At 39.5% G+C, this 22,676-nt stretch overlaps 1 protein-coding gene across 1 annotated transcript in view; it reads left to right on the forward strand.

Moving 5' to 3' along the window:
• Positions 1–22,676, forward strand: part of CREB5 (cAMP responsive element binding protein 5) — a 244,611-nt gene that overhangs the window by 23,512 nt on the left and 198,423 nt on the right. The window contains exons 2-3 of the mRNA XM_052694421.1: positions 12,997–13,068; positions 16,119–16,212. Coding sequence (XP_052550381.1) covers positions 13,015–13,068; positions 16,119–16,212 — 148 coding nt within the window. The 5' untranslated portion in view covers positions 12,997–13,014. The remainder of the gene's footprint in view (positions 1–12,996; positions 13,069–16,118; positions 16,213–22,676) is intronic.

The following is a 22,676-nucleotide window of genomic DNA, read 5'->3' on the forward strand; positions in this document are numbered from 1 at the left end:
ACAGGCTATAGAGTTTTTGAAAAGGAGTGAAGGAAAGAAAGGATCACTGCCGGCCTGTATGTAGTCTGATAATTTCTGCTTCCTTCTCCCTTTCTACCAAATATAAGGGCATATCTGGTAGAGTGATGGGCTTGATCTCTCTAATACATCTTGAAACTGGGGTCCTCACTGCGAGGTTCAACTGCCTGAGTTGTGGGACTGCATTATCTGTTTGGAAGTTGTACTAACATTGCCTTGTCAACTCTTGCAAAATGGATTTTGCAGTCAATCTTGTCACATGTGTGAACAGAAGAGCTAGTATGGAATTATAAAATTGCCTAAAGTGTGCATTAAGAAAGAAACCTAAATATTTCCATAATTCTACACTTACACAATAACACAAACACCATCCTCAAAGTACTTTTTTTCCTGTGGCTTCAGTTTATTTCCTTTTTTTTCAGCAGTGAAATAGGAGTGAAAACTGCAAAGGGGTTGCCAGAAGAAGTCTGTAAGAAAAGAGGATAGGAAGGTCTTGATTGAAAAATTAAGTATGTGTGAAAGCAGTAGTAACTATCTGAAACTTCACAGAGATAGAAACTTCATAGAAATTTCTCTCTGTGAAGAAAACCTATCTTTTGCCTGAAGAGATGGGTAGTAAGTCAAGGAAAATTATGACACGGTTATAATGGCCTTCATGGTATTAGCATGTACTTGGAAAGATGAATCCTTTAGTAATACAGCTTTCTGAGAGGAACTCCTGACTCTCCTCGGATGCCTGATCTGAGGCAGGTGGTGCACTGTGAGGATCTGTTAATCTCTTAGGGTGAAAGTGTCTTTCCAGATGTGCTCTGCATTTCCAAATACCAAAGCCATAACCCATTAACACTTGATTGGAAGCAGTCATTAATACTGCTAACTGATAAAACCTGCCTTTGCAGGAATTCAGCTACCCCAATTGTATGGTTATGTTGTGATGATGATCACTGCTGTAGACTAGGTGCTCTGAGGTATAAGTAGACCTGTTTAGTTGATAAAAGACGCCTATAGCGTGTTTGTTGTACAGGCAGGTAAATTGTAATAAGTTTGGTGATTCTGTATGCAAATATTATTTTTGGGTTGACTCTTCAGGCTTTCTGTGTACTGGATTATATCATCTATAACATTAGAAGTTGTTAACATGTTCTTATTAATTCTGAAATAAGGGTATTTTTTCACTGTTCTGGTATAAATCTTGGTGAATTTCTCATCCTCCACGAGAGGTCAAAGGAATTATATATGCATATGCTTACTAGACCATCAAAACAGCTTATGTAAGAAATACTCATTTTAGAAACTGAGGCAATCATATGTTGAGGTAGCTTTTTTAAAAAAAAAAATTCTAACTTTTCATACAAAGAATTCATTATTCATGACTCTCAGTAATTGAAAATGAGATAAATTGTATTAATTAAAAATGCAAAAATCAGAATCCATAGCCCAGTCCCAAAAGAATGACCTTGCAGTTACAAGTTGCACTGTGGATATAAATACATATGTGTTTATTTCCTGGCTTTTCCATCAATTTAGCATGACTTGGGATATATCATGTCAGCTGGAATTTTAAACAAGAGGCCACAGGTATAACACACTTAAAGGTCACTGCAGTTAGTGAGATTCTGGGTATCTCCAGACTGTTTAAAAAATTTAGACTTCAAATTTGTTGTCTTTATCTTCTTGTCTGTAATTTCAACACAATATTACATCTGTGTAAGAATCCTGAGAGAAGAATGAGCGGAATAATGTGCATGTGTCTGACTTTTCCTTATTTGCTTGCTTTCTAAGATAAATATTCCCTAAAGGGATATGATGCGAAGAGGGTGTGTGCAGCATAGCTTGAAATTGAAGTCCTTTTAAAGTATTTTTGATTGGACAGCTGAAAAACTGGAGGCAGTCAATATCACTACTTGCTCTAGGAAATCTCAGCCAAGATTTTTTCATTTTTCCCAGAAGAGCTATGGCCAAGATGGCTGAGGCTTGAAAGCCGTGTATTTACATAAGCGCAAGTTACAAATCTGTGGTTTTTAGGGATGTTTGAATTTCACCGCTTTACACTTGCAGCATGTAACAAGTTGCTGTGAGTTGTTCGCAGATTGTGAATGTACAGCCTGTGGAGAATTACTCCTTAACTTGACTCCTTCTTTTTAGGAAAGTAATAGTTTTTCATGTGCGCTGGATTGTAGTGTTCTTATTTGAAGTTATGAATGGGTCACTGCCAGAAATTAGTGGCTAGGAATTGTTTCATCTTGATGCACTGCCTCCTTAATGGAGACAATAATCCACCAGCCAGAAAGGATGCTTTCTTTAATGCAGTGTGGCAGTCTTTTTCAAGATGGTTTCTGGAGAGTTTCATCCTGAGACATACATCCTTCAGGATGGAAAGAAATGTCAGGAGCATTCCCTGCTGTTTGCATGTGTGCTTGCCTGTTGGCAGGTGCTGCTCAGTTGATTCTGAATAGCATGGTCACATCCCTGCCTGTCTTGGGGCTTCTCTGAGATGCCGCTGCTTGAACTGCTGCTTATGGGTATGGATGCAGGCAGGTTGTTGTTTCTCACTTTCATGCAGCAGATGTTCTGTAGAGTGCAGTTTGTGTCACGGACTTGAGGGATGAACACCTCACAAATACCTCTGGGTGCTTTTTCCTTTCACCCAAGTGGTGGGGAAGGTTGAGATCACTGCTTCTGTGCTCAGGGCAGGCAGGCAGACACATGAGAAAAAGTGAAGGACCTCTTTTGGTCTCTCTTCAGTGGTAAACCCTCTCTTGGGTCCAGACCTCTTGATTGACCCAATAGTTCAGGCACTTCTGGGATGGACACCAAACCCAGACTAGAGGGTCTGTGGGAGGGGGAGCAGCTCAAAACACTGCTTTGTTTTTGTTTGTTTGGGATGCCTGCCAAGCAGTCTATGGGCTGCCTGTCTCTCTCCTGGTCAGATGCATGAATTACCAGGGCACAGCCCTCAGGTGGGAGGAGAGCATCAGTGTGGTTGACAATTCAGAACCACTGCTGTGCATGGCTCACTTCTTATGACTCCAGACCTTGGTGATGGCTCCTGCTTTAACAACACTTCAGAAGAAATCAAAGATAAGCATGGCTTCCCTTCCCAGCGATATGTGCAGCTCTCAGGGGACTGTAAGGAGCTGTGTTGGGGCCACTGTTCCAGACTCAGAAGGCCCATGTGTGTCATTGAGCTCCTCCATAAGGAACGTGCTGGGCAGGTATCACTGGCTCCTAATGAGAATGATCCTCCTCGGGAAGCAAAACATGTTTCATACAGTTGTGGTTGGGCAGTGTCATCTCGATAACATCCAGAACAAGCTGAGAAGGGCCCAATTTGTTGATGGTATCTGCAGCAGATCCTAATTTGTTGGCCATACCTGCAGTGCACACATCCCTCCAGGTCCTCCGGCAGATGTAGACTAAAATACTTGGCCTCAAAAAAGGCTTTGCTTAACTTTTTCAAGCTGCGCTTCTGGTCCATAGTTATAGTTGTTATGGCAGAGTGTAAGAGGGCCACTAGAATACAGGAGCGCTCACTTTAATATCTGCAACTTCTCTGAGTAGTTTTTTTCTAAGCTACTGATAAGTTTGAGAAAATCCTTGCTTACTCCTTATGGCCCATTTAAACTCTAGTTGTGTTGTGCTTGTGAGGGAGCTGTTGAGTCACGGCCTGAGCCTCTGATTGACCACCTGAGGCAAGTACTGAGTCAGCCATGGAGCACAGGTGAAGGCGATTCAGCTGTGTGACCAGAAGGGGTGGAGCCTGGCTGCACCTCTCCTAGACCCCATTTAAGGGCTGACTGCCACTGGGAAGGGTCTCTTTCTGGAGATCTCTCCTCTGTGGAGTCTTTTCTGTGAACCTAGATTTTGGATACAGGTGAGAGTTCTTTCCCTGCTTGTTTCTTTTTCCATTTTCACCATTATAATCTTTCTAGCTGTAATGCCAACTGTAATGTGTGCTACATAAGGATGAGGTGGAAAACTTAAACTTGAATACAAAATTCAAGAGCCCTTATTTTAACAGTAGGTGACTGCATCTTTGTGTTTGTATAAAACATACCTAAGAGCTTAAATCCAAATGAAACTTGCCTGAAATTGGTTGTTAAGCTGCTGTCAGTAAATGTTGTTACAGGATGGTGAGAAACTAAGAGTGTCTGAAGGGATATGTAGTGGAGATTTCCAGAAGTAGTTTTGGACATTTGGAGTTTGAAGTGCTGCAGATCAGCTTGCCCTTGATTGTTAGGACTGTAGAGGAGAGTTTTCAGTTTTTAACGTCTATGACTTTCTTGTGCTGAGTGCTGCCTGAGGGGGTGTGCAGGCTGCCAATGTTCCCAGCAGAGATTTGTTACACCAAAGGATTTTATCTTACACTAAGAACAGTGAATGTTGAGGCTTGATTCAGGAGTTTTGGTCTTTTTGAAGAAAGAGAAGTTACCAACTATAAAAAAGCTTTACAAAATTTAATTATAAAAGGGTGAAAGTTAATAATTAACAGCTTGTAGCAGAGTTATTAATGGCCTCATTTTTCTATGTAATGAAAGTCTGAAGTTGTCCTGTGTGTTAGTTATGAAGCCAAAAAGTAAAAAGCAAGATTGATCTTAATTTCAAATTATTTTAAATACACAGAATTGCAAAATTGTATCTATAAAGTATAAAAATTCGGTGCACAGAGTTTTAGTTTAAGGATTATTTTATATAATAAAATGGAAGGAGAATTTGGGCTGGCAGAATTTTCAAAGCCCGTGTTAAAGCCCCTAACTGCTTCTGGTATGAAAGTCAGCTAAGCAGCTTTGTGTTATTGTTTCCCCCAGGATATCTTTTATGCTTTCTTTTTTTCTTCCTTCCCTTTGGAAGTCCAAGTGTTTATTTGCATGCAAGGTAGGTGAATTCTTTTATCTATTTGTGTATCATAAACCAAAGCAATTAGCATACTGCAGTTACAGTATACTTAAAAAACAAAACAGCCCTTCAAAACCCTCAGTCAATATTATTCCTGGAGGGAAAACTCTTAATTAAATTGTATGCAAACTATAACAATAGGCGAAGTTGTTTGGTGTTTTATAATAACTGTTGGGGGTGGGAGGGGGGGCGAGGGGGAAAGAGTGAAAAAAGTAACTGTAGCATGGAGCTTTGCATGCCATTAACCCAAGGATAGAAATGAGGTCAGCCTTTGAAGGGACAGACAACATGCTTATCTGCCAACATTGGAAAGTCCCAAAAGATTAGCTTATTTGCCAGATGTTACTGGGAGTTCATCATTGACACCCTCCATTTCATGGGCTTTATTTCTCACCACAGTTGCAGTTGCCTTTTGTGCCCTTTATAGGCTTCCTGTAGATCTTCTCCAGTACATAACACTTGCATTTTTCCTCAATTGTTGTGCTATTGTTTTTTTTATTTCACTTCACAGCAATAGACATGATGAACCATCTTAACTTGAGGAGATTGATCTGCAGACTCTGTTTTCCTTTCGTACATCCACAATAAAGCTCTTGGTGTAAGAACTACTGGCAAGAAGCATAGCAGCTTCCACAGTGCTGGGAATGGTGCCGTGCTTGTGAAAGGGTTTGCAGAAGACAGAGGACCCACTTCACTTAACACTATTAACCTTTGGGAGAGGAGTGAAAATTGGGACAGGCTGACAAGCCATGCATTTTCTGATCCGTCTTTTTCCCCTTTTTCCTGGCCAATAGCTGTATATACAATTCTAAGCATCCTGTACGTAGTGATTAGTAAATCACTAGGGCATCACATATTGCACTGTAGAGGCATTAAGTTTGTAACCCTCTGAAACCTAGTAATGAGAGAGCAGGTGCAGTTAATAATGTCTGTAAGAGTCTGGAATGGAGTCCTCTGAGTGTATCTTCTCCTTTAAATCTTGTGTTTGCTGGTAAATATTGATTTCAGCTAATGGTGGTTTTAACTTGTGTGCATGTTGTGTGCCCCAAGGGACCATGTCCCAAACAAGGAGAAGCCAAGACTTGCTCAAAAAGAAAAAAAACAGAGCAAATACATTTTTTCCTTTAAAACACTAGCTCTTAGTGTTTGTCTCTTGAAACAAGGTTCCTGCCGCTGCTGTTACTGCAGTTTTTTTGCAGTTCTCTCCACCTCTTTGTGGAGGACGATTTGAGATGGACGGTGACTTATGTAGAGAGAGGGTATCATCACTACTCTGAACAACCAATCAAAAGTTAGTTGAACCTTTGAGATTGTAGAGTTTTCTTCAGACCATTTAAGGTGTCTTTTTGAATCCTGTTCTAAGATTTTTCTCCCTTTCCATCTTTTTGCTGTTCCACCACCCACAGCAGTCTAAATCTTCTAGCATAAGCACTTAAGTTGAATACCTAATGGGATAGTTGTTAACGTTGGGATGACTGTGAAATTGACTAGCCATAGACACTTGACATTTTCCTTAACATTTGGCACGTTGAATCTGTAGACTTAGATTTTGGTTTTACTTAGCAGATCTGGGTTTTTCCAACAGTAAAGAAGCTAGCAGAAAAATTGAAAGTAGGTAAAATGGAGAAGTGATATAGGTGGTGTTTCTGTCTGCTGGTGTGTGAAATGTTCATTGTCAAATAGTGACTCTTCCTTGTATTGCTTTTGTTTGTGGCTATATTGCTACAGCCCGTGTTGCTGCTGCTGCATGTTCTGTGAAGCAAACGTCTGCATTGTCAGCAAGGTTGTAGTCAGGTCTTGTGCTGTTTCAAACTTGTAATGAGAGAAAGCAGGTATTAGGCCTGTTCTGCAAATGACATCAGTGGGGGACAGTTGCAAAGCTACAAGCCTGGAAGGCTTCCAGGAGAGGCAGTCACTGCTTGGTCAGTTGCAGAGTATAAAAGAACCATAATATTCCTTGAAGTGCTTTTGCAGAGTTGAAGTAACAGATATCTTTCCCTATAAAGATCTGATTTCTCCTATAGAATATTTCTGTGCTGAGATAACTTTCATGAACTTAAAGTGCTTTTTAAAAAAAAAATTTGCTCTCCACCTTTGTTTTCCTATTTCCTTTTATTTTGCCTTCTGTTGCTTGTGCTTAATAACCCCGTGGTTATTTTCATAAAACAGCAAATCCTCTGTACCAAGAAAATCCATGCTGGTTTTCACATACTGATGTGGAGAGTCTAGGCGATGTGTATTAATAATCTAAACTTGTGCATCTTCTCTAGACTTAAGATAAAGCTCATCCAGTGAAGAGGACAAATTGTGCACGCTACCAAATGTTCCTGTCTTGTGTGGATGGAATACAATGTTGGATTCTAACTCTGTTGTATGGGAAGGCAGCAGGTCATCTGCTCTCTATTTTGAGTTTCTTTTTCAGAAGAATCCTTTTACTTTTTTCCACTTTTCTTGGTTTTGTACACGGTGGTCTGCAGGCCTCATTTCCACTTTCTCCGTCTCATTTCCACTGGTGGCTCCCTGTGTCCAGCCCCTTTGGGGTGCTGCTTTCCCCCAATTCCCTTGCTCCTTGACCCTTGAGTTTTTCAAACTTCATTCTTCCTCCCTTTGGAAGAAGCTTCCTACCTTTGTTTCCCTTTTCTGTTTGGTTACTCTCAGTTCTACTTACTCTCTCTTTCTTTATAAGAAAGAAGAAGATCTGCAAGAGACAGGTATTAGGTTTTCCTTGATTACAGAAACGGTGTTTTACGGGGCCAAATACTGAGTGGGGAAGCGAGAACACTTCTGCCTCTGGTCTGGAGACAGATGGGTATACCTGGAAGAGGGAGTGACGGGGAGAGCCTTTGGACTGTTGGGAAGCCTTCCCAGCACTGGGTTTTGTTCATACAGGCAGTAAATAAACTGAGTAGCTCTTTAAAAAGAACTGAGGTGTTTGGCAAGCTTGAAAATGCAGTATTTTTGATACTCTGTCTTCAGCTGATCCTGAAGCATGCTGCTGGCCAGCACAGGTGGCAGGGGACATCAGTACCAGCAACGCACCCTGTGCCACACAGACAGTGATCTCTGCTGCTGGCCATGGGGATGGAACTCAATGTGGCTCACTGTTGAGGCAGTTCACACATCAACCACTTTTTGAGAGTGCTCTGCTCTGCCTGGAGATTTATGGGGCTTTCCTCTTTTAAAACAAATGAATAAAGGCCCAAGCTGAGTGTTTTTCCACATATAAATGTCATAAATGTAATGACAAAGACTTCACTGGAGTACTAGTGGGGGCTTGAGCCCCAGCTCAAATGTGTATCACATTAAAGGCCTTCTTGGGGACTCCAGACACAAATTACTTTCCAGCATCCAGAACCATTTGGAAATGTTTTAATTCTGAAACGGGGGGGTTCTAATGGAAATGCTGACAGACCCTCTGTTGTAGCAGCTGGAGCAGGCAGGGCCGTGATAATGAGCCCTGTATGTGTGCATGTGGAAAGCATGATGCTAGCCTCAGAAAGCGAGCGCTTCCACTGGGTGCTCCATGCAGATGAAAACACCATGCACTGTTTCAGCACAATGCTACTTAACATTGGTTTGCTCATGCAAGGGCATATTGAGAGCAACTGTAGGCATTAACCCTGCATATGCTATGCTTCCAAAACCAACAAGTCGTAATAGCATTTGCAATAACCCTGTAATTATCTGTAAATAGTCCTGTGCTGAAGAGCTGCCACTAGCGTTTTAAAGCACTGCATGCGTCCGAGGGTTTCTTTGATATTCACAAGTGCACCATAACTACATTTCCTCTCACTTCTCGTGCGTTGTGACCATGACCCTAAGAAATAGGTGATGCTTCATTTATTGCTCATGTCTCTGCATAGTGGCTGAGGATTTTGTGCTTGTGTTTGGCAATCTCGGTGACCTCGGTCACAGCAGCCTGAAGAAACCTGTCCTGCAAATGTGCCCAGGTGATTAATTTCAACAAACAGGTTGCTCGTATGAGCATAATTACTCACTCGTGCAAATGACAGGATTGGTGCTCTGACCTGTACCAGGCACATGGTAGTACACCTCCCCACCGGTTCTTTTTCACTGTTAATCAGAGGACTGAAAACCTTGCAACGTTTAGACAGCTTGAGGTTGGAGGCTGAAATGTCACTTTTAAAAGAGGGTTAAAAAGGTCGCACAGCTGCAAATAATAATAGCCCAATGAAAATCAGACTCTTACTGCAGCCCACTTCAAGAATAACATTGAAACAGGAAACAAGCCTGCTTGATGTTTTTACCAGTAAGGCAATAAGATTACTGCTGAGTTTAAAAAGGGGGAGAGGGAGTCAGAAAGGAGTGTGCTTTCTTGGTGTCCGTTGTTAGAGGTATTTTTCTGATCCAGAAGGGACAGTTGTGGGGTTCTGCTTGAAGAGTGTGAGAGCACGGCATGCTTCTCCTGGATGCTGCTGGGAAGGAATCTAATTTGTTGCTGTGCTCTGAGAGTGGTTTTGTTTCTTCTGTTTGCTTTAAATGTCTTTCTTCTTTTCTTCTATGCCTCACTGCAGGCTTCAGTTTTATTATTTACAATAAAAATGTTTAGAAGCATCTTATGCAGAAGTTAAGAAATAGAAGAACACGTTGGCTTGCTGCAGTGCTTACTTCTTCCTAGATGTGGCATGGCTTGGAGAAATCTTTCTATGTTTCTTCTATATTTTTATTTATTTTTATAGCTGGAATACCTTAGCTGCTTCTGAGCAGAGTGATATTTCAGAAGAGTGGCAGGCTACAACAGTGTAGCAGATTTCCTAACTTCTACGTTCAGCCAATAAGGCTCTTTACATGGTCACAATAGGGCAATAAATGCTGACAGATGTTGTTAACATCTCTATTAAAATTCAACCCCCTTTTCTGCTGCATTAAGCATTCATATCTATATCTATTGTTAATAAAACCAGGACTAATGTGGACAAATCAACATTATTGCTCACTTATGTTTGTAACTCTTTGAAGAGGCCGTGCAGTTGGAATAGGCTGAATTATCGATAACATGAATAAAAATAAGGCAGGGCAATTCTTAACCTTTTCAGTCATCACAGATTTGCCTGATATTCTTTGTGTGCATTCATTGTGGCAGTCAAGTGTAGTACTGTGGAAGGTGCGTGAGTGTAACTTGAATATTTAAGACCCTGAAGGTTAATAAGCACCTTAATTTAGATGGAAAGGTTGCCGTGATTTATTTTTATTAGGTGCAGTAGATATGTTGCCATTGCTTGCGTGATTTCCTTTGTACATGCTGAACCACCTGCAAGGCTGTACAGAAGGAAACTTGCGTTGTGTGGCCCTGCACACTTTCTCTAAAGGCAGCAGGCAGCTTCTTTCACTCATTTATTCTTCTAAGTGATTCAATGTGATTACAGCCACAACCACAGTGATGGCATTAGATATGAATATGAATTCTGCATAGTGCAACTTGACTTGAGGGCATCGCACTATCTGGTAACTTGTTTTATGGATCACGTCACACGAGGCAGTATCCCGGAGGGCACACATGGTAGGGCCATTCTGGATTATTTATTTTGTTATCTTTTTCTTAATGCTAGCCTCTAAAATAGTCTGCAAAGAGTGATTCTGGGGAACCAGCAGTTGCTCATATGTTTGTGGTGAACAATTACTTGATGTTGGATCTGACACTTTCTCAGAGTGCTGGGGATAAAATCCAAGTCCGTGTTTTCCTCAGTCAATTCCAACATTCTGGATGCTGATGTGCAGCATGTATTGCTTTGGTGCTTGTCCCATGTTGTCTACCTAGATAACCCTGGTAATTATATAATTGTATGCACTTATGGATTTAGGGATTAAGTCGAAATGCTCAAAGAGAGCAGAGAAGTCTTAATGTTCAGTACTCAATTAGAAAATAAAATCCAAATAATTTATGGCAACATATTAAAATTCACTGGGACGCTTGGGACCAGAATTGTTGTTCTCTGTTTTCTCTAAGTACCATCCATTGTTCTGCTATTGAAAATGCAGTTGTCACTGTCCCCTGAGGAGGGGAGGAAGAGGTAACATAAACATTTGGCAGAGCTTCAGTTGCAGGAGTAATTGAGATCTCAGATAAAGCCTTTCTTTCCTTTTTATTCTGTGAAAAGGTCTTTAGGAAAGACAACATTGCAGGGTCGCATACCATAAATAGAGGTGGATTTAAAAATCAAACTAGCTGGGGTTTTGTTTTTGTTTTTGTGGGGGTTTGTTTGTTTAGTCAGTTATCTCTCTGCTTGCTGTTTCTCTCAGGCAGGATAGCATTAATTCAGAGAATTTTTATTGCTTCACCTCAGAAGAGCCTATCTATACACAGACTGGAACTGAAATAACTGAAATTAGCAGAAATTTAACACTTTAAGTTATTTTAATGTAAGTCTTGATGTAAACACGCTCTTTCATTTCTGATTATGAGTGTCCTATTTCAGTTTAACGGAGATGTAAGTTAAATCAAAACAGGATATGAATAATTTTAAGGGAGTAAATCAGGTACAATTGTAGCAATTTCAGTTCTAGCCTGGTGTAGCTGGATAGCTGAGCTGGGGTCTTTCTTACCACCTGACTGCATTTGGTGCAATGAATCGTCTGTCTCAGGCCAGGATTTAGTGGAGATGTTTGTATCAAGAAAACCAGTTGGTGCTAATCAGCACCTTGAGGGGTGGGATCCTTGTGGAAGTTAAAGGTGAAATGAAACAGGAATGGGAGTCAGTGGAGGTGGTAAAGGAAGCTCTGTTGCCTTCCTTTTCTTTTTTTGGTCATAGATAGGAAATACACCCTTAGTCCAACGCTGTTCACTGGAGTAAACTATATTGAAAAGGAAATGGTCATCATCTAAAAGTTTTGTTTCTACAAAAAACTTACATTACTGAAGATAATCACTGTAATTACAGGTCTGGACTGACATTTGAGTTAACAGTGCATTTATTGTTTGCTCTTGGAAATAAAGTCTACCTAAAATTAAGAATAAGTATGGTTAAAATATTCCTGATAATCTGAAGTGACACACTGATTTTAGAAATTGATGGCAAAATAGAATAATTTCAGTTCTTGTACTGCACATTTTTGTTCCCTTAGGATCAAATTCTGCTTCTCTACTAGGATATTCATTTTTGTTCTACAAGAGATTCACACAAACACAACTCTAATGTTTGTGTAAGTGTGGTTATGGCAAGACTGAATTTTAAGGGATTTAAAGCCAAAGATGTAGATGGTGCTGTAAGGTGGGTCAACTACTTCCAAATCACATTGCCAATTGTAATAACAGGATCCAAACATTCAGCAAGAAGAGATTTGTTTATTTTAAGTCCTAGTCTGTTACTAAGAAATGATTTTTGCTCACGCTGGTCAGGGCCACTCTGGGAACATTGACCCAAATCAGCCACATTGCTGTGTTCTGAGGGCAAATGCTTTCCTCCTGCCTTATTTACTTAAGACCCAGGGGCTCTTCCCCAGGCTTTGGAGCTTAATTACCGGGCTGTGACTGCTATGGTGAAGTTGCAGTTTTAGTCAAAGCTTCTGGAGCTCCTTAGGACCTAGTTGATCTTTTAAAGGGTGTTGATGCATCTTAGTCTGGTGCATATCCAGACCCTGCATATAATACATTGAAGTTATTAATATTGAACAGTATGGACAAAGAACTTTGAAAAGTAGGCTCGTTCTCAGAAATAACTTAGACGTCTGGTTTTAATGTTGTTCAGGAGGAACTGAAGAAGGAATGGTAAAAACCCTTAATTCGAGATATTTCTGAGCAGACACGGTCTTATCTAATAACAACACTGAACATATGCTTTTTCTCAGAGGTGGGATTTCTGCTGCTAAAGCCTAGTGAGCATTTTTTTCTTTCTTCAGAGTAAATGTGTGCTCAGGAAGGAGTAATTAGAGCTTAGAATTAGAGAGCCTGCCAAATATTAGCAAAAGCAGTACTGTAAGGATGACACTTTGCTCTGCTTTTTTGGGGGGGCTTTGAAATGAAAACAAAAACTGTCAAGATTGCGCATCGCATGTATTCGTGATGTTCAGAATGTATATATTCATAGGTTCCCTTTCTTTCCCCTTCCCCCTTTTAACATGTAGATTTATGAGGAATCAAAGATGAACTTGGAGCAGGAGAGGCCTTTTGTCTGCAGTGCCCCAGGCTGCTCACAGGTGAGTGGAGTCAGCGGTGATATTAATTGAGTCCTCAGCACTAGCTCTGGCTTGCATGCCTCCTGATATATTAGCACATGTCTAATAATAATGTGGGTTGTTTTTTTTTTTAAGTCCTTCCTGCCCCTCAATTTCCTCTTTGCTCCACATGATATTACTAAAAAATATTTAAGGCAGACATAACAGCGATTTAAGACTGAGTTGGTAGAACGCTTCTCAAGCTTCTGTTCCTTCCCTTGTCTCATCCTAATGTTTCAAGCCAGCTATTGCAAATTCCTTAATGGTTAGTTTGACGGGACACACTAAGCAAGATGCGTTTGTCTTTTTTCTGCTCATATGTGGATGCAATATGTTATGTTTCATACTATGTTGATACTATACTGATATTAAGACTCTCCTGATGTCTTTAAATTCTTAAATCCAATGCTATTTTTTTTTTTTTAATATTTGAGAGATTTACTCTACTAAATATTCTCCATTGAAAGTGCAGCCTATAGATGAATTCTGCCCCAGGACGCACATGTGGGATTCCTGTTGGCTGGCAACCTGCCATGTGCTTCTGAGGATGTAATCTGACCTGTAATGTGAGATGTTTTATTTAAAAAAACCCAACCAAACAAAAAACCTGAAGTGACAAGGATTTAAGCTGCTGAGATGTTTAATTGGACTAAAGAGTTTCTTCTGCAGAACCAATACCATCATCTCTTCCTGTTCAGTGCCAAGGGAAGAAGTTCCGTGTGTGGCACTTTCCATCCTAATTGGTTTAGTGAAGAGCTTGCAAGGAAAACTTTGAGGCAAGGACATATTTTGTGCTTTTGCCACAGGCTTCCTGTATGCATCTGTTTTAAGTGATTTAGCTTACCCATTTCTCAGATTCCTCCTCTCTTAATGAGGGTAATATTTCCTTCTATGTTTAAGGTTTTCAGCTGGCTCATATTTTTACAATCCCATAGGTTCTTATGGTGGAACAATGGGCTAAGAAAGTACTGTGTGAGTATCACCAGAATGTAGGCGTTTCTGTCAGCAGCTGAACTAAGAAAAAGGAGAATTTTGAGAAGGAAGGCTGAGCAGCTTTGCTGCTTGTCTAAGCAGGAGCCTTTCTATAGATGCTGGAGTGCATCTTTCTGATTGTCCCTCTGACCAAGGACTTGTGCCTTCAGCCCCTGCACAGGCAGAGTTAAGCTCCCACTGGACTATTCTCTCACAGAGATAGTATAATAACATCTGAGTCTTATGGTCAAAATTGAACTTTTTATTGAATTCCAGAACAAACTTCCACTCAAATCAGTGGACTTCAGTGTTTTCAGTCAGAGGTGGGGAGCTAATCCTCCCAACAAACTCGTTTATGTGCTCAGAGACACTAATTTATTGTATGCAATTGCAATTTGGGAAGGCACTAAGGTTTAAGTTCCCACTCCAAAGCATGATCTCAGATTGCTGTGAATGTGGAATTGACACAAGTGTGTTTTGTAGCAAGATGCCTGATGGCTTCTCCACCAGTGAGTGTGGATGTGTGTCCGAGGATGTTGATGTTCTGCATAAGAAAGTAGTTTACGAAAAAAGACACAAGAACCTGGGCTGGAGGAATAGCTTCTCCTCATTCACACAAAGCCCTCTTTAAGCTTGGCTGCTTTCACTCTGGAGACAAAGCATGGTGTTCCATGAAGGGAAATACTTTATTTTTTGTCTCACAATTTCATTGAGCAAAGTCTTTCATAAATTCCGTTTGTTCTTAACATAAATTTCTAGTGCTGCATTTCTTCCAGATGAGTAAGCAATGAACCAGGATTTCACAGTGAGGAAAAGGTCTTCGGGATTTTTTTTTTTTTTTTTCCAGGGAACTCATTTCCATTACTTACGCTGCTTTGTCTGTGGGCTTAAAGTCTCAGAAGGTGTATTCTACTGCAACTATTTATACCATAGCCACAAGCAAAGTCACTTAGCCAAGAATATATACTGTATTTACAGACTTATGTCACTTTAACTCTGTCATTGCTAGTTTTTGACAGTTACTATGTACCTGTTGCTTTAAAAATCTGCTTTTAATATATAATATAGCTTAGACACACACACACACGTGTGTGTATATATATATATATATTAAAAAAATATATATATATATATATATATTTTCCCAAGCTATGGTGAAACACCTCTTGGTCTTTACTAGTCCTGAACTAACTCTGTTAAAACTACTACAGTAGTTCTGCAGATTCACTTAGTGAAGGAAACTTTACTGAATTTTAACTTAGCAAAGTATGTATTCAAGTGTTCCAACATCTTTTCAAGCTTTCTCTCCTTTGTCTTGGTCAAAATGAGCTGTTTGTTGTAAAATTCTGCTGTCAGAACCTATTAGTACAGCTATTAATAGCATAAAAAAACAGAGCACTTCTCTGCGTGACAAAGGGGAGGAAGATAATTTACTGTTGTGAAGGATCACCAATAATTGTAAGGTATTGAGCACCTTTGCACCAACAGTTTGATGTCAGTGTGTTGGTTTTCCACAAATAAAGAAACATTTTGCCTGAATGTTTCTAGGTAGGGAAGAGCTGGCTTTTGTGACTATTCATAGGAGTTCAGGAGATAGGTTGCAGAAAGACACAAAAGCAGAAAAATCCAGTGAAGTGATTTAAGATGCGCTCATTACTTTGCATTTGCCGTGGGCTAAAGGCATGCACAATAGCAGTTATCACAGTTCCTCAGGCGTGTGGTGACTTGTGAAGCTCTGATAGTGGAGCCTGTGTCCCAGACCCTTAAAACCCAAACTTGATCTTGCTACATTTTCAAGCAAATATGTGACCCCTTGCTGTTTGTAACTCCAGTGAGAACTTCTTCAAATATATTTCTAAGGAGTACTGATGTTTGTTACTTACACTCTCACGTTTACAAATTATCTGTGGCTGTTCTTGTGCCATTTGGATACATTTCTGGCAGGATACATTTCTTTCAAAGTCTCATTTTTAAAATTCTGACTAATGCCAAAAGTTTATTAGAGAATTAAATTCTTTTTTTTTTTTTTTTTCCTTCCTCTCTCTGTTTTTGCCTGACAGCGTTTTCCAACAGAGGATCATCTGATGATTCACAGGCACAAACATGAAATGACTTTGAAGTTTCCTTCAATAAAAACAGATAATATGTTATCAGGTAAGAAGACATGAATTCAAGAGTCAAGAGAGCTATTCAGATGATGTTGGAAGTATGACTTCTACTGGAGAGCTAGTGGCAAAATACCTCAGAGGTTGTTGTTTTTTTGTTTTTTTTAAAAAAAGCTCAAATGAAATAACAAGTAGAGGTAAAATAAGCTAGAATGTGTATCTTTGGACAAAATGACAGCTGCCATTCTTATGCCATCCCACAGTTATGGCAAGAGAGGGAAAGAAATTGTTAAACCTCCACCATGCTGGTAGCTCCATCAGTGACTCCCTTGTCAACATGACAATGAAATATGGGCACTTAAGTGCATGTCACCTGGAAGCTAGCAGTGAGCGTGTTAATGAAGTGCATTTGTGCCGTTCCTGTAAGGCTCACTATTTTAAGTTTGACAGGCTCCCTTCAGCAGCTGGAACAGGCCACATCATGTGAATCACCTTTATAAAGGCCTGCCCACTGTAAATAGTTGTAAATCCTTCAGCTGAAGAAAGGTAAATCAGGGGGTAATATCCAGTATTCTTTCTCCCTAGAATTAAGTCTCTCTCTCATCACTTCCCCCCATCGCACACAGACGTTATACAGAACTATGTTTACGTACAATTACAGTCATTAGCTTCTTAAGTGCTTTTCTTACATTCTGGTCTGAGTAACCACACAATGGTTGCTTGCTGACAATCAACAACTGCCAGGTAAGGTCAAACTAATGTTAGTCTTACCATTTCTTTCCTCACCTATTCACTTTCCTATTGTATATTCCTTGAACTATCATAACAAATCCTTAAGAATAACATCATTAGTATTTGTCAGGCTTTGAAGTAGTTGTAGAGAACGACTGCAATGGACGTGTGTGGATGTTAACCTTTTTTTTTTTTTAATTTCTTGTTTGAAATAGGTTTTTCAAGGTTAATTGTTCTTATCGTAATCTAGGAGTGTCTGCTTAGCAAAAATTCCTCCATCTATTGTCATTTCAGGTACCTCCTGTATCATGATTAAGAGGTTCTTCCTCACTGGTTGATTAAACACTTAATTTTTATGAAAATTATAGTTCACTAGCGATGGTTTGCAAATATTCGATTTGGATTTTGCTGGGGACTTTAGGTACCTGTGAGAAATCAGAGAACTAATCCCAAACAGATTTTAGCTTTTTCCTTATTCTTGAAGATGCCACAGTGGACTAAGATTACTATGAACCAGAACTCAGCACATGGAAGAGCAGGACTTGTGCAGCAGGTGCATAGCAGTTGTGCCCACAGAATCCTGTGTTTGGTTGGCAGCACAAATGAGAAAGTGCTGCTCTTGCACTAGACAGTGTCCTCTGGCAGTGAAACTGCTTGAAGACGTCTGTACTGTGAACACGTTTGCTCTGTGAAAGTGCTTAGTTTTGTTAGAACTTTGTTTGGCAAGAGTTGTGCTCTAGGGCAGTTTCTAAAGAGTATATTTGGTCCCCTGAGTAGAGTAGTTCCATTTATGTTTGGTAACTTCTGTGATTCTGCTCCTTCCAATGGATTGCTTTCCAAGGCGAAATGCATGAACTGGTTTACGCCACTGCTACCAATAGTGAGGGCCCTTTACATGCAGACAGCTAACTATGTACAAGTGCAGAATTTTGTGACCATTTTGGCTACAGATTGTTTCTGAGGGATGTATTGTTTGTGCTTTGTGTATGAATATCCTCTGTAATAATGAGAGTGAAAAGCTATATGTGTTCTCAGAGATTATGGCAAATATGTCAGCAACTTGATACTTTGTGTATGGCTTTTTTGTTTTGTTCTCTTGGTGGATTTGTTCGTCATTATGCAGTCCTTGGTATCGAAGCATTGCAGACCTCCTCTCTCCAGAGAGACACTGAAAAATGTTTGTTTTGTTACCCACCTAAACCCTGGGGAAATCTACATACCTTAAAGCCTTAAAGTTTAAGATGTTTTATTCTTAGATTGTGTAGTGAACAATTAATGATATATGGGGAAAAAAGAAACAGGCATCTTTTTAAACATTTGCCTTCATCTTCCTGGTGGTTTTTTTTTTTTTTTTTTTTTTTTCCCCCCCAGTTTTGCTCATTCTATTTTATTATTTCTTTTTTTTTTCTTTAAATTTTCTGCCATTAGTTGTTTCGAAGAACTGCAGCAGCAATTGTCCTATAATAAGCAAGATGCAGCATTACTAACTGATGCTGCTTTTTTTATTTCTTCCTTTTTTAAGCTGTGTAGAAGTGAGTCTCTTCTTTTTTTTCCCCCAGTTATGTACTATAATTTAATGTGGCACTTCGTGTTTGATTCCATTCATTATTTCAAAAAGAATGTGAAAAAAATTTGTACGTAATTAGTGCATACAAAATAATGGGCAGCATGCTTTCAGATAGCCATTACATTATCGTCTGTTCTTCAAGACGTAGTTCATCACCCATTCTGATGGTTAATCTAATATCAGTGATACTTAGTATGCACTAAGCATGTCTTATCAGAACCATTATTGGCAATATATACTAAAAAACCTTGAGGGGTGCTTGATCTTGTACCAGCACAGCATGCAAACCAAACAAAATATGATTCAGGAAGGAGGAACATGTTTCTTATGTAAAATCTGCTAAGATCTGGAATATTGATTTGCAAGTGAAAGTTAAAATTATGTGCTATATATAAAGATAGATATTGTTCTGTAGGTGGAGTCAGCGTTTAATAAAAACATTTCCATGACCTAGTTGAAATTATTGATTCTATTGTGACTCATTCGGTGTGTTTAGCAAAGAGCTCACTATGTTACCAACTAGCTCCACTATATTTACTTCAATTCTTTGAAGTTTTTGCTGGCTGAAGAACAAATTTTATGGTATCTGGCAATTTTTGAACTAATTCAGAATCTTCAAGTACATGGACAAAATCACACAGAATCACAGAATTGCAGAGGTTGGAAAGGACCTCAAGAGATCATTGAGTTCAACTCCTCTTCTAAAGCAGATACCGTACAATAGGTCACACAGATGGGTGTCCTGATGGGTCTTTGAATATCTCCATAGAAGAAGATTTCACAACTTCTCTGAGCAGCCTGTTCCAGTGCTCCGTCACCCTTACCACAGTTAAAACAGGTTTATGTTCTCTGATGTTATAAATGGATAGAAGGTCCTTAAGAGGCATTTCATTATAGTCAAGAGATTCTTCTGTTGGATAATTCGACATTCATTTAAAAAGACAGGAGAAAAAAAAAAAAAAGTAATGTTATTTATTATTCCTTCTTGTGTGCATTTTATTTTACAACCTTGCTGTAGAGAGAGCCATGGACAGTTTCCACTTGCAGCTTTATTAGCCAAAGGAGAGCTATTCAAGTTAACATGGAATATCTTGTGTAACTTTTCTAGGTTAGTCATTCCTGTAGGAAACTTTGTAGTTAGGTTGACTGAAATAGACATCATCTCTCTTTGCTGTTGTGCTAACTGCACTTTACATTGCTTTGAAACTCTGTAGTTTGATGTGCATGTCAAAGCTTTTTTGTTTTTGAAATATTAATGCCTGGTGACAGATTGTTCCCTCCAGGTAAGTTCTGGCAGCTGTGTGGGACTGAACTTTGGGAGGGAGGGACACTGAGATTCCCTACATATCAAATTTTAGAAGGGTCTGAAACCCTACCACCTTTGTGGAGGAAAAGGTCTCCCTCAAAGTGCTGCTACCAGATGTAGGAGAGGCTAGGTTTACCTGTGTGGAAATTTTGTTTTATTTCTGAGCTTTTGGTAGTGAAGCCCACTGTAGAAACACAATCAATCTCTAGACAAAAAAGAGCATATGCCAAAGGCAGTGCAAATGTATTACTTTTCCAGGTAACGCCCATGCCAGTGAGGTAATTTATGTCTTCCTTGATCAACTAATCTTCTTTCTCATTGTGATTTACATGGGGAGGTTTATCTAGAATGAATTTAGTAGAGTGCAAAATGATTGGATGTAAGGAAATATAGTTTCATTTGACTTCTTGTACTCTTCTTTGTCCCTCACTTTGCCTAACAATGAAATGTCAGTTGCACTTTTTTCTTCAAAAACTCACATGAGCAAGCTCTGAGAAAAGACTGAAGGCACATTGTACATGTAATGTGCACCTTGACAGAAAGTCCAATCAGCACTTTAAATAGTTAATCTTTTAGCAGTAAAGTTCATGGGGAGCCTTCTACTGTGAGGGTAGTTTGGCCAGGTGCACCTGGGCCCACTTCTTCCTCTTCTACTCTTGTCACTTACTTGAGGTCTCATGACCTTGAGCTTCTTAGTACACTTGGGTGGTAGTTTGCTGCATCAATGAAGAAACTTTACTGAATTTCTCAGGACATTAGTCTTTCCTTGTTGCTGCTTGATGGGCAGCCCTTCAAATTTCATTGCTAGTCCTGTTAGTCAGACTTTGTTATCATTGTGCGAAAGTATAACATGGGTAAGTATATAACTTCAACAAAGCCCACAGCTGAACAAGCCAAATGGCTGTTATTACTGCACATCAGACTAAACATTTTTTTTAAAAGATGAAGAATCAAGTTACACTTTGGAGCTGTGCTGTTAGATTGCTTTTATTGAGGATGAATAATGTTTGCAGTAGTTTAATGTTCAATGCAAACTCTGAACTTATGAAGTTTTTCTTTTTCCTTTTTTTCTTCTTTTTCTTCTTTTTTTCTTATCTTTCAAATCGAAGCTTGTTTCACGTAGCTTTCCTTTTGGTTCTTCAGTACTTTTGTTAGTGGATATCATGTTTTAAAGTTTTCATTCATGCTTTGAGAGGTAGAATTCTGGGATTTGATGGTTTTGCAAAATGATGATTTACTTGATGATTTAAATGAAATATATGCTGCAAACTAACATGGCATTTCCTGGGATTGTACTTAGAAAGGCTGTTATTCTGAAAGTAAAATATTGAGACTGAGTGTCCTTTCTGAGGCTGTTATCTTGGTAATTAAAATGAAAACAAATCAACCAACACACACATGCACACAGACTCAACCACACAGACAAACATAGTGAATACCTGAAGGATTCTTTTTCTTTACTAAGTAAAAATTTCCTATTGCCTTACAGTGTATACTTTCAGTGTGCTCAGAGAACAAAGATGCATCGCTCCAAACACTGAAGACATATTTTTCAAAATGTTCAGCAGCCCAAATATATTCTGTGTGTGAAGTTAAAGTCAAAATCTGATTGCTGACCTTTCTGCTTTAAGAAGGAATAGGTTACCCTGGGATCTGCATAGACTAGATCTCCTGGTCTTACATTCATACTTCTATGTATCTACTTACAATTTTTGGGCTTATTTAAACTTTGTTTCTTGCAGCTTTTATGTCTATGATTACGTTATTAGAGAGGCTGATGGTTCATCTGAGTAATAAGCTGAGCAAAATATTTATTGCCCAGTTTGAAGCAGGATGGGTTCTTTGTTTAAGCTAGTGGTAAAGGCTAGATAGAATTAACTTGCTAAGTAATGGGCTGATGGCACATTTAGGTAGATGAGAAACCTGAAAGCCAAGGAAATGATTGCTGGCGGCAGCTTGGGATGGAAAGACTTTTGTTTAAACAATGGGACCTGATTGGGATGGCCAGTCAATTTAGCAGCTGGATATCTAGGGTTAACCCTGAGTGAGCCAAATCCCAAGATGCTCTCAGTTAAAAATGCAGTTTGGGCCATTGAAAGTCAGGCCTGTGTGGATAACACTGTGCGTGCAGGACAGCTTTGTACAGTGATGCATGTCCTCAGCAGGAATGCTGAGTGTAGTGCTAGCTCTGTCTGAGTTTTAGTCCAGATGGGTCTGGCACATCCACTTGCTGAATTACAACAAATCAGAGCCCTGTTCTCAGTGAGCCTTCAATAGTTGTGGGCGCTAGTGATAGCAACAAAAGGTTTGTTTGTACCAAACAGGGAACAGTGAGGTCAGGCACAAGCTGTTGGAACTATTAACGCATTTTTAAGTGCTGAGAATTAGGAATATTTTATTAATTCTAGGAGACCTGAATGTGTAACTTATGCTAGGGTCTCCTTTGTAATATTCTTCCCAATTAAAACATGAGGGCACACCTAATTTATGCTTAAGGGTAATTGTAGTGTTGAGTAAACTCTTCTGCAAATTCTTCCATCACCTAAGGAAGAGCTTGTTTTCCAGGGGCTAAATAGTTGTGTTAGGAGCAAACAAAGTCCAATGGGTTTCGTAGATATGAGGTCTTGAAATAAGTGGATGCAGTATATGTGCAGTATAATTATTGTGCAAAATAAAGTCTTGATGCTTTAAAGTCTGGATCCTCATCAGTTTTGCTGTCATACAAACTCAGAGGTTTCATGGACTTCTGGATTCTACAGATGCTGAAGGATGAACAAAGCAGGAAGTTGTCTCTTGGTTTATATCTCACTGAGCTGTCTTCCAGGAGGCTTTGTGGCTGGAGTTAATGATGGTACTTTCATGGTATTTTTTTCCCTCCCTTGACAGAGAGGAGAGGAAAGAGGGACAG

Source organism: Tympanuchus pallidicinctus, unplaced genomic scaffold, assembly GCF_026119805.1.
Source record: "Tympanuchus pallidicinctus isolate F22 unplaced genomic scaffold, pur_lepc_1.0 scaffold3, whole genome shotgun sequence".
Classification (NCBI taxonomy): domain Eukaryota; kingdom Metazoa; phylum Chordata; class Aves; order Galliformes; family Phasianidae; genus Tympanuchus; species Tympanuchus pallidicinctus.